Below are 10963 nucleotides of genomic sequence, written 5' to 3' on the forward strand. Positions count from 1 at the left end.
GGTTGGTCACATCCATTTGCTCTTTTTCTATTTAAGGATGAGGTTGGCACGTTAGGTTGCCACTTGTTGATTCGCCGGCATAGTTTTTACTCTAAAAAGCACTTTGCCACACTTTAACTGTAAACTGTGATTGTAGCTTAAAAAGAAACTGGATGAAATTATTTCAGCTAAATACAACATTAACTTACTATAATAGATAAAACAGTTGTGCTTGTATTCTTATAAAGGATTGGACTGTTTTGACATCAAAGAAGTGGAGTAAAAAACAATGAGTACATTAAAACATGTCAGTTACTGAACTGCACAGCTAACATACAGGTCAAATGTAGGCATCTCTGACTTTTTGTCGAAAAAGCAGCACCACCTTCCAAGTGAGGTGGGCATGTAAATTCACTAATAAAACAGTATTCGGGACTTTCAGTTCCTCTAAAGGGAACTAAAACCAGCTGCAAATTGTGCTCAGCTGCCAGGCTTTAAAGCGTAAGCCACAGCTGTGAAAGCAATAAATCATTTTATTAAAATATCCTCCAAGTAAGATTGTTGGACCAATAGAGGAATGATAAATTTGTCAATAAACTACAGAGTAAGGAGGAGCAAATTCAGTTTGGGATAAAGATATACGACTGAATCCTGTTCCTTCATCTGAGTGAGCTGTCTGGGATTCCTCCATCCTACATTGCCCTCTTGTGGATTTCACCAATGGACTTTTCTCTCCATACTTCATACATTTGTCTCTCTCATTTCGCTCATGCTCATCAAATGACCACATTCTTTACATCTGAAATTTGCATGCCAGAAATGTCTTTAAATGTTTGGGATGCACACTATGATACAGTGTGCTCTTTGGGGATTCACTCAACAGCATCCTTGGAGACATACAGATCAAACCTATTTAAATACATAGTCCTACAAAGGAAAATCTTTCACACACCTACATCCAAAAACAAAATAGGGTAAGTCATGTGGACCAAATTTTAGCAGGTAATTCAAATTAAGCACAGAAATACACTTTCCCCCCCTTTTTTATTTGACATTTCAATACACACTTAGATGTTTATATTTAGTTTCACTTAAACCTAATAACATGTTCAGGTTAAAGGGTGGTATCCTAACCAATCCATCTGAATATAGATTTAAAAAACAAACAAAAAAACCTAACAATTGTTTGTATATTAAGAATTCGTTTCTAAATATAAGGTGAAAAAAGGATGAGATGTTTTTCTGTAGCAGTTTATATTTCTGCTAGTCCATAAATCTAAATATATTCAAATTCTTTGTAAAAAATACAAATGTTTAAAAGGCAACCTACTTTTATTTCACTACTGCGTTTCTGACAATGATTGGTTTTAAATCCATGGTAATACATTTTCTCATTGTGGTAAAAACAGTGGGGAAAAAGTTGGATAATAAAGAGTTAACATATTTAATATTAAAAGTATAAAAGTACAATTTACAGAAAGCACATTTTATCATTAAGGGAATATTCATAAATACAAGAAAATAAAACATGTGTTACCATAATCAGTGCTATGAATCAATTCTTGATTTTTTTTCTTTTACACTTTGTTCATTAGGATCTGACTCTTATTTAAAAATGTCACAAACAAACAATAAAGACAAAATGCAGCATTGAAAAGTCCTTATGCAGCTTTCAGTTTAAATCAGAAGTTTCGAGCTTGAGGCGTTTCATGGCTCACGTCAAATGTATACGATCAACATCTCTGTGTAGCGTCAGCTGCCCGACAATTCCATTGTACTTTTTCAAGTATTGAGTCAAGTAATGCATTTTTAACTTAATCTGAATGCAGCCTTTTAGCAACTCTGTCTTGTGAGGAAGACTGACTTCAGACTGTCTAAGGCCTCCTGCTGAGTGATCTTCCTCCATTCATGAGGAATCTCTGCTGGCTCCTGCTTGAATTGTTCTGCGAACCTCTCATTGAACCTCACCAACACATACCTAGAAATTAAAGAACATTTTGTTAATTTCATCCAGGACAATCTATGGCCAAATGTATAGATGAACTTAAACAGGTCACACAGTACCTCCAGTAATCACTGGCCTTTTGGCTGTTAAGGTCATCAGGGGAGATGGTCCAGTCTGGGCTCAGAGACTGGAGGTCTTGACATGTCATAGATGTATCCTTTGTGTCCTGGTTCTGGTCTGGGTTGCTCTGGCTCATGCTTTCAGGGAAACAGATATGGGACAGAGAATAGGAGTCATAAGGCAGCATGCCTTTGGGCCGATGGAGCCAGGTCTTATGAACCTCATGTCCCATCTCCTCCTCCTCACAGGGAGCTCCACAGTGAGGACACAGCTTGTCACAGCCTCTCACTCTGTTGAAGAGGTACTCTTGGGGCTGAACTGGAAGGCTGTTCAAAAGCTGGGGTACATCTACATTTTGGGAGAACTCCTGGGCGAGATCCAATCGCATTATGGCCAGTAAGTCCATTAAACATTTAACAAAACAATCCCATTCTGTGGTGATACTGAACATGGGTCCAATCAGAAAGTCCCTGTTGACATCAACATCCCCATCTTTCTCCAAAATGAGACATGCTCTCTCCAGCAGTGGCTTTGTATCACTCAACACTCCATTGGTACCTTCTGCTGTTTGGCTTACTGCTGCTGCAATCTTTCCTACAATTTCTCCAAGTCTCTGTTGCCTCTGTTTACGTAGGTTGGTTGATTCAGAGAGGTGAGCTACCACTGTCTCCTGGATCTTATTTCGTGTGAAGTCATCATAGGAAAGCAAGTATTCAAGGAAGCTCTCAAAGTGGTCTTCTTTAATCAGCTCCTCCAGCAAGCTTTGATGGAAAGCTTGTGGGTACTTATACTGCTGGGCTTTACCTCGGATCTCTTCTACAATCTGCATCCCCAGTGGTCTGTTGATGTAGTCCATCACTGTGGGTTTGATGACCATAGAGGTGAAAGCCTGGGCAACCCTCTGGCACTCGTCTCTCTTCCTGAAGTGGTAGATAAACTCTGCCAGATACATACCCTTGTTTTCTGTGATGACTGTCAAAACTTCTCTGTCCTTGGCATAACGGTCATGTAGCTTTTGGAAATCATGGCATGCAGCATTACAGAGATAAAGTTTTAGATCTACCTCAAAAGCTGATCTGATATCCATGGATTTTCCCTTCAGCGCTTTCTCAACATTTTCTAGCAGTTCTGTAATGTAGCTGTCTGAGAAATCTGCTGATAAGCTACATTTGTCTGACACAAACTGATTGTATTCCTCTATGATACTGCATGCTACCTCTTGAGCTTCTAACCTCTGGAGTCTGTTGTTGTCTTCAAACATGTGTCTTAATCTGCTACGGTATCCAAAGTGCTCATCAGAAACCTGGAAGCTCTCTGTCTGGCTTAGGCCCGTGAGTTCAAGCTTTTTCATGTGTTTCTGAAGGCCACGGCTGATTAGATTGTGTTTCAGAATAACTGCCACTCTTGCAGTAATATTTTCTCTTTCTGAAGGTCTGAAGTCAAAGTTGGACAAAGTCTTACTCCACACACCCTCAAACTCCTCTTCTAGCTCTGAATCTTGAAGGAGAACTTTGATTGACCTGCTTTTCTCTACCAATGCTTGTAGCTTGGACTCTTGTTCTTTTTCAAGCAAGGTCTCAAAGTTTTTCAGCTGTGTAGAAGAACAATGACTCTCATTGACTGTGTCCAACTTTTGTATGATCTGTTCGATTACTCGGTCCTGGAGGTTGGCCATATTGCTCATTAGGACTGGCCTGAATGTTTCGGAGTTCATTTTTAAGTCATCTTGCATTAAGTAGGCCTCTGCTTTTGATCTGACTTTGTCCATCTCGGTTTTGACTTCCTCTCTGGCTTCATTCTTCAGTTCATTCAAAAGTTCATTTTGGACTTCAGCGTCCAAAGCTTTTGCCTTTGTGGCAAAGATTTTCTTGGTTGCCCCCATTAACCAGCTCTCAATGTTATCCAGGCAACTGTCCTTCCACAAGGAAAACTCGGTGCACAATAACGAAAATGCCAAAGCTATATGTGTATTTTGCAGACCAATGGAGAAGGATTCTGCTTTTACTGAATCCCACACAGCACTTAAACGTCGGGTAAACTCAGGAAGCCCTGAGGGTTTAGACTTAGCTGCACAATTCTTCAATGCCCCAAAGAGGTTTACCTTGAGCTTTAACACAGCATTGCTGTACTGTGTATCAACTGGTTCAGAAAGAGACAGATTGGACCAAGGCCCTTTGACACAGTTGGTGCAGGTTGTTTCACCGTGTCTGGTCTCAGTCTGAAGCATCTCAGAAACACGCCGTAACTGTGAGGCTTGTAATAGACTGTTTATTCCTTCATCCTGGAGCAGAAGTTGACAAATGGGCATGGAGCCAGATTCTTTGATGCGCAGGAGAGCATTGGCTATGACTGTGAAGTGTGTTTCAAACTCCGAACTAGCATGTAATGAAATGTTCTGCATTAAAACATCACTCAATCCTGCTGCAACAGTGGCCATCTCATTGTCATGGATCAGCGCATTTCTTTTGCTGTCTATTGGGACTGAGCAGAGACCTTCTACATCAATCAGCAACAGAAAGTCACACTCCATGTCCTGTCTAAGATTATAAGGGAGACAGAGGGCAACCATGTACACCCCACGAGTGGATCTTTTCCTCCCCTCTGGGAATTTCACCCCAAACAATGCAGAAAGAACTTCAGCATTCCTAGCATGATGAACGCCAAGGTTTGTTAGCACTCTGGTCCTGCACTGTTCTTGAGGTAGGCGGTGTTTGAGCTCTGCAAAGACACAGCTCAGCCAGTGGATGGGGATATTTGCAGCATCTCCATCCATTAGTTCAAGTGGAATTCCATAGAGAAGAAGGTCTGCTGCTAAGCTGGGGAGACGCAACACATTGTGGCTCCCACTGCCGGGGCTGATGTGGGTTAGCTCAAAAATTAGGCCCATCTCACGCAGAAAGTGTTCAAGCCCCAATGAAGATGGATCAGGTTCAAAAGGCTGTGAACATGAGGCTACCTGGTTTTCAAAGGAAACATTGAAGGACATTTGTTGTTTGGCAGGAGAAGCTGAATCTGGCTCAGCAATTGTCTGCTCTGGTTCATGTGACTGATTCTCTTGGCAGTTCAAAGTGCCATTTTCTTCATACTCGGAATGGCAGCTTTGGTTGTCCTCAGAGTTTGGTTGAGAAATTTGCTCTTCCAAACAGACCTTGTTTGCAATAATTTCTTCACCTTGAATCTCTGTTTCATTTGATGCCACATTTAACTCCAGCACTTCTGGCTCATGTATGGACTCAAGATCGTCTTCCTGTTGTGGAGGTGGTTCTATGTTTTTTTCTGTGGACTGCTGTGACTCTTGCTCTATTTCACTCTGTTGCTCTGAGTCTTGCAATTCAGTATCTACAGGCTGCATTTCAGTTTCCTCTTCAGATGTTGAATCTGTGCAGAAACTATCACTGTCATCAAGGCCGTCACTGGCTCCATTTTCAAAATCATCTGAATGTTCAGGCATGCCATCTTTCTGTTCTGTTGGCAGATTTGTGGACAGAACTTGTGGACTGTTTTGGTTTTCAGTTTGCGTCAGCTGAAGTCTCAGTTTGATCCAGCTAAGAAAATAAGTCCTCTCCACTTTATCTGTGGTAAAAAGAGCATCAGTGAAAATCTTCATAGCTGGGGTCATTTTGTAGCTGCTCATCTCAGCCGAGATGTCTTTCTTTGCCTTTTTCATTTGGGGATCAATTTCTTTACCTTCTTTTTTCTGTTTACTCTCCTCTTTCTCTATTTCTGCCAATTTGCTCCACAAATGTCCCTGCAAAGGAAGCTGCTTCAGCCTAAATTCAGCAGGTCCCTCATCTAAACCTTTCAACATTTCCTCCACTGTGGCCATTGCCTTTTTACAGACTGAGCCTTCATCCACATTTAAGCCAATCTCCATTGCTAATTTTGCTGCTGCCTCAAGTGTAACAAGTTTCAATTTATCCTGTAGCAGATTTTTTAGTGTGTCACACAGCTTATTAGCCAGTTCCTCCTCACTTAAACCTCCTCCTGGAAGCACAAGCCCTTTAGAAAGCTCCATATCATCTGCCAGGTTGTCACCAATGAACCCCACAACTCTGTTCTCATTTCTCTCAGTGTCTGAAAGATCAACCAGTATCAGCTTGCTTGCTGTATCTTTGCAGAAAGCAAGACATTGTTTGTCTTTCTCCCTAAGATCCCCACAGAAAACCACCACAGCTGAAGATGCTTGACATAAAAGGCTGAGGCATTTATCATGTGTACTGGCATCTCCACGTAGATTAGTAATGGCCACGGGGACAGAAAAAATATCTTTGATGATATCGCCAATGGGTAGAGACCATCCAACCTCTACCAGGCCATTGGACAGTCTGCGAGGCAGCTGCCCTCCATCCATTCCCCTGTGGAGAAACGTTTCACTGTCAGATCTGAGTCCACTTAGGACACGGTTTAGCACCTTTGACTTGGAGATACTGCAATGACCAAGCTTCACGCAAGAAACCACTGGCATGCAAGTTTTTGCTAAACCCCCCTCTTGGACTCTTCCGCTGTTATCCGGACTGTGAGACTTCCATTGGCTCATGACAGCTCGTAAAGGCCAAAGAAGAAAGTTACTGGGTTCTTCTGGATCTAAGTTCGGAAGGACTAGAGGCACAGCAAACTGACATTGTGCCATTCGCATAGTTATCTCCTGCTGAAGGAAAGTGTTGGCAGACATGAAGACAGCTGTAACTAAATCAAGGGGGTTGATGACACACTGGTTTTCTCCTTCAGAACCATTGAGCATCTCCTCAGGTGATTTGTTATTGTTAAGAGTGTCGTGTAGAGGCTGACAACAAGGGCTTCGGGCATCTTGACGAAGCAGCCAGAGACGTTGGAGAAAAGCATTTGGTAGATCTTTTGGCTCTAGAGGAGTGCAGTTTTCCAGAGTCCAAGTACTGATGTCTAACATAGATGCTGGGTCCAGTGGTGTAGTCATGTAGGCCTCCAGGCCGAGCTTATGTAGAACATCAGTCTGGGCATTGTCCTTTGGTTCTAGTTTGAAAAAAACACAGCAATCATTTAGGCTGTGTATTAGCAGCTTGTCTTGACTTAACTTAACTTCTGTTCAGCAAGGTGTGACATGAAATTTTATATAATCAGAGAAAACAATTCTTTCACTTGGCATGAGGAGGGAAGAAAGCTGCACTTTATAAAAGCCTATGTTGAGTAATTGCAAATAAATGATTTTTCAGTGACATGGGTTACATATACTCTTTGAACAAAAATAATAATACAAGGATATTTAAAAATGCAAAGCTGTCATGCAACCTAAATTCGTGTTCTTTGTCATTTTCAGGTGTTGTCTGATTTGAATCAGGAGTTGAAGATGCTTTTCTTTGAAAAAATAGTAAACAGAATGAAATTCACTTGCTTTTGTTATTGTTATGTATAATCTGCTGTTATGGATCATACAGCCACAACAATAAAATCACCAACAGGTGAAGTAATAAACACTAACTGTCTGGGTCCTGGCTTTCCTATGGATGTTACTTTGACAAGTATCACCCACCCAAAGAGACAGCGGTATTCCCCAGCAGGACAATGCACTCCACCACATGGCAAAACCAGCTTAGGGCCTAAAGGAACCACTGCCAATGTCCTGGTGCCAGACACCACAGGACACCCACAGAAATCCTAAGTCCATGCACCAATGGTTGTATTAATGCTGTATCTGATCGATGCATGTAACAGAACATTAAATTAAGTCATTAACCTTTTATTAACAGGAAAAGGTACATTATCTCTGAAGCTAATGAGTCATTACATTTGACCTCAGGGCCTCCCTACACCTACAGACAAAGCAGCAGTGTTTCCCTTAAGCAGACCATCCCTTGATGCCTTCACCATCAAAATTTCCATTTGTTGCCACCAACTCAATTATCATTAATGAGTAAACACATTAAAACATTCAGTCCTGCAGTGCTTTCATCCAACCACATCCCTCCTGTCCGGGAAGTTTCAGCTCATTTTGTTTCCAAAACCAGAACAGTCACAGAAGGCCTCTGTAGTGGTCAGTGCAAATTAATTTCTGTCTTCCTTAATGGAATGAGCAGAACTCCCAAGATAAACCTTGACACATTGCCAGTTTTTTTTCTTATCATGTTTGTTGTAAGCATGGTTACCATTATTAGTCATACCATTTATTTTGGCAGCTGAGGTTCAGGGAAAACATAAACATATTTGTAGGGCCATAGAGTCTGTGTTGGCCACAGATTTGCCTGGAGAACTAACCTGTTCATCAAAACAGTAAAAACTGCCAGTCATACTCCCCCTACCATTTTAATTCAGACTAATAGGACCTGAGCCATTCAATTATCTAGCCTAAGAAATTGATAATATTTCTTTTGATCATTTATGTCTACTTGTGGGCCTCCCTTTATAATTGTAATTAGAGGTATAGCTTTCTTTCTGCAAAAATGATTACTGCTCATTTATACCACAAATCCTTTGGATGTAAAGAAGAAGGCCTGCGATTATTTTGAAATAAGGCAATATATTCAATCATGTAGATGAGGAACAAAGTCTAGAGCGTAGGGCATTGAGACAGCTACAGTGTGTACATATACAACAGTCCCTAAGTTATTTTCCAAATGTCTATCTATTACTGACAGCATATTCAGGTTAATTGTGGGAAAAAAAAGTTAGTTCAAATTGAAAAAACAAAATAAAGAAAGAAACATACTTTTCTTCCTGCTGCTCAGTCTCTTGGAAAGTCTGATGGACATGATGAATCCTGCTGAGTGCCTTTACTCGCTGTTTAAAAGGAGTTCTTCTTTCCTGGTCAGCCACATCACCAAAAGTGTAGAGTGTTGACTGGAACCCTGTCATTTAAGATAAGTGGCATTAATACCATTACTGTGACACAACAAGCAGTGCAACACAGTCAAAATCTTCTTTGGCCCTAAGCCACTAACACAACATGTATCTGCAAATGTGAAAACCTCTGTTGTCCTGCTTACAATAGAGACAAAGAATGCATGTGCGCTCAAAGGGCTACTCAGTGTGGAAAGTACGGGGAAGGCTGGTTTTTCTTGACTTTTATCTTCCTGAAAGGCTTCACTGAAGCAAGACTGTCCTCCCTCTTTCATTTTGCTTTTCACTACGATAAAACCTGATCCAAACTCACCATGATATGCTGACATAATGGCCTCCCCTCAGATAGATCAGCAGACTGTCAAGAAGATAAAGTACACCACTGATAGCTCAACGTTGAGGCGCCCACCCTTTTAGTTTCACCATTTTAAAGCTTAAAGCTCAGTTTCTCAGTTAATGCTTAGTTTTGAGTCCTGCTGCTATCTGTGGGCACATATTGTTGAAAAGCAAGAATATTACTACAAGCAACTGGCATAGGGTGGTAAAAATCAGCAAGAATACAACATGTATTGTAAGTTAATGCAGCTTATGGCTATACATGTATATATACGACTTTTACTTCCTCTAGATGGTCAAGTTTGATCGTCTTCTCGGCGCTCTGTAAAATGTAAAATATCTGTAAAATATCAGAAAATAGCTAAAAATGTACCACCAATATGTTTGTTTTTTGTTTGTTTTTTTAAAAATCCTTTTTCGCTGTGTTGGTCGAGTATTAACACCAGACTGCTGCCTGTTTGTGTGAAATATTTGTAGTATTTGTTGTTAAGAGCTGACACGAATCAGTTTTTATGTCAAATATATCACATGGATGCATTTGTGCATTGATTAATTCAGTAGACGTGATTTATTAGGGTCCGAGCACCCAAAAGGGTACGAAGACCCTATTGGAACTGCTCGGATTATTATTAGGGTCCGAGCACTAACGGTGCAAGGACCCTATTGAAACCCTTGTGATTATTATTATTATNATGCTCTGCTGGCTCCCCACTCCTGTCCTGCCAGACACCTCATTACAATCATGATCTTCTTACTTTTAGACACAACTTTTTCTATGTGAGTGCTCCACGTAAGCCTTTCATCAAACCAGACCCCAAGAAATCTGAAAACTTTAAACTGTTCCAGTTGCTGCCCATACAGTTTTAATGAGAGTGGAGTAACTCTATTTCTTCTTGAAAAACAAATCACTTGAGTTTTTGCAACTGATAGTTTAAACCCCCACTGACTTGCCCATCCTTCCACCTCAAGTATAGCGGCTTGTATTTTCCCACTAACATGAGCTATATTACACCCTCTTGCCCATAGAGCCCCGTCACCCGCATACAAAGACTTTCCTATGTTTCTTTCCACCTTAGAAAATATGTCATTGATCATTATATTGAAAAGCAATAGACTACACACACTCCCCTGCGGAGTACCATTCTCTACCTCATATATACTGGAATATTCTGACCCCACTATTATTGCTTGTTTCCACACTGTGGGAAGTTGACCACACTCCCAAACCTCATTAAACAGTCTCAACACTATGTTGAGTGCTTCCTCTGTCATGTGTTCCAGCATTTTGTAACATACACCATCTTTCCCAGGAGTAGTTTGACGAGCACTGGAGATAGCTCTTCTCAGCTCAAACATATCAAAATTCAGGTCTAACAGATCTCCTGACATCTCCAATTTCTCCAATATGTTGGGGTTCCTTATTAAGGTTGTGCATCTCCTCTGCTTGGCCTCCTCTGTGAGATTTTCTGAACTGTGTATCTTCCTAAATGTTAGAGAAAGAAGTTCAGCATTTTCCAAGTTATTTATTGCCATTTTGTCCCCACTACTTAATACTGGTAGTGCATAACTTCTTCTGACCCCACCCATTCTCCTGATCATGCCCCAGATATCTGATAGCTGTACTTCACTGCCAATACTGGTGCAATATTGCCCCCAAAATGTGCATTTTTAAAAAGATGCACAGCAGATATTCGTCAAGGTAATCAATTCTCCGTCAGTGTCCAGTTGTTGAAGCCAAGTCCTGAACAATCAATAACTGTGGGTGGGTAAACT

At 40.9% G+C, this 10963-nt stretch overlaps 1 protein-coding gene across 1 annotated transcript; it reads right to left on the reverse strand.

The window, feature by feature from the left end:
- Positions 1-1520: 1520 nt before the first annotated feature.
- On the reverse strand, positions 1521-8766 carry gvin1l2 (GTPase, very large interferon inducible 1-like 2). The gene is made up of 4 exons (XM_008280446.1): positions 8724-8766; positions 5338-7033; positions 2044-5142; positions 1521-1957 (listed from the first exon to the last, which is right to left on the reverse strand). The coding sequence occupies exons 1-4, from the start codon at positions 8764-8766 to the stop codon at positions 1813-1815; spliced, it is 4983 nt and encodes a 1660-aa protein (XP_008278668.1). The 3' UTR covers positions 1521-1812.
- Positions 8767-10963: the final 2197 nt, after the last annotated feature.

Source organism: Stegastes partitus, unplaced genomic scaffold, assembly GCF_000690725.1.
Source record: "Stegastes partitus isolate 25-593 unplaced genomic scaffold, Stegastes_partitus-1.0.2 Scaffold194, whole genome shotgun sequence".
NCBI lineage: Eukaryota > Metazoa > Chordata > Actinopteri > Pomacentridae > Stegastes > Stegastes partitus.

Bases quoted from the DNA above. Each gene is read 5' to 3' on its own strand.
- gvin1l2 (XM_008280446.1), bottom strand. From the start codon at position 8,766: ATGTCCATCAGACTTTCCAAGAGACTGAGCAGCAGGAAGAAAA. The intron at 7,034-8,723 runs GTATGTTTCTTT...TTTTCAAACTAG, and splicing joins ACTGAGCAGCAGGAAGAAAA to AACCAAAGGACAATGCCCAG. The intron at 5,143-5,337 runs GTCACAGCAGTC...GGACAACCAAAG, and splicing joins CAGAGTGAAATAGAGCAAGA to CTGCCATTCCGAGTATGAAG.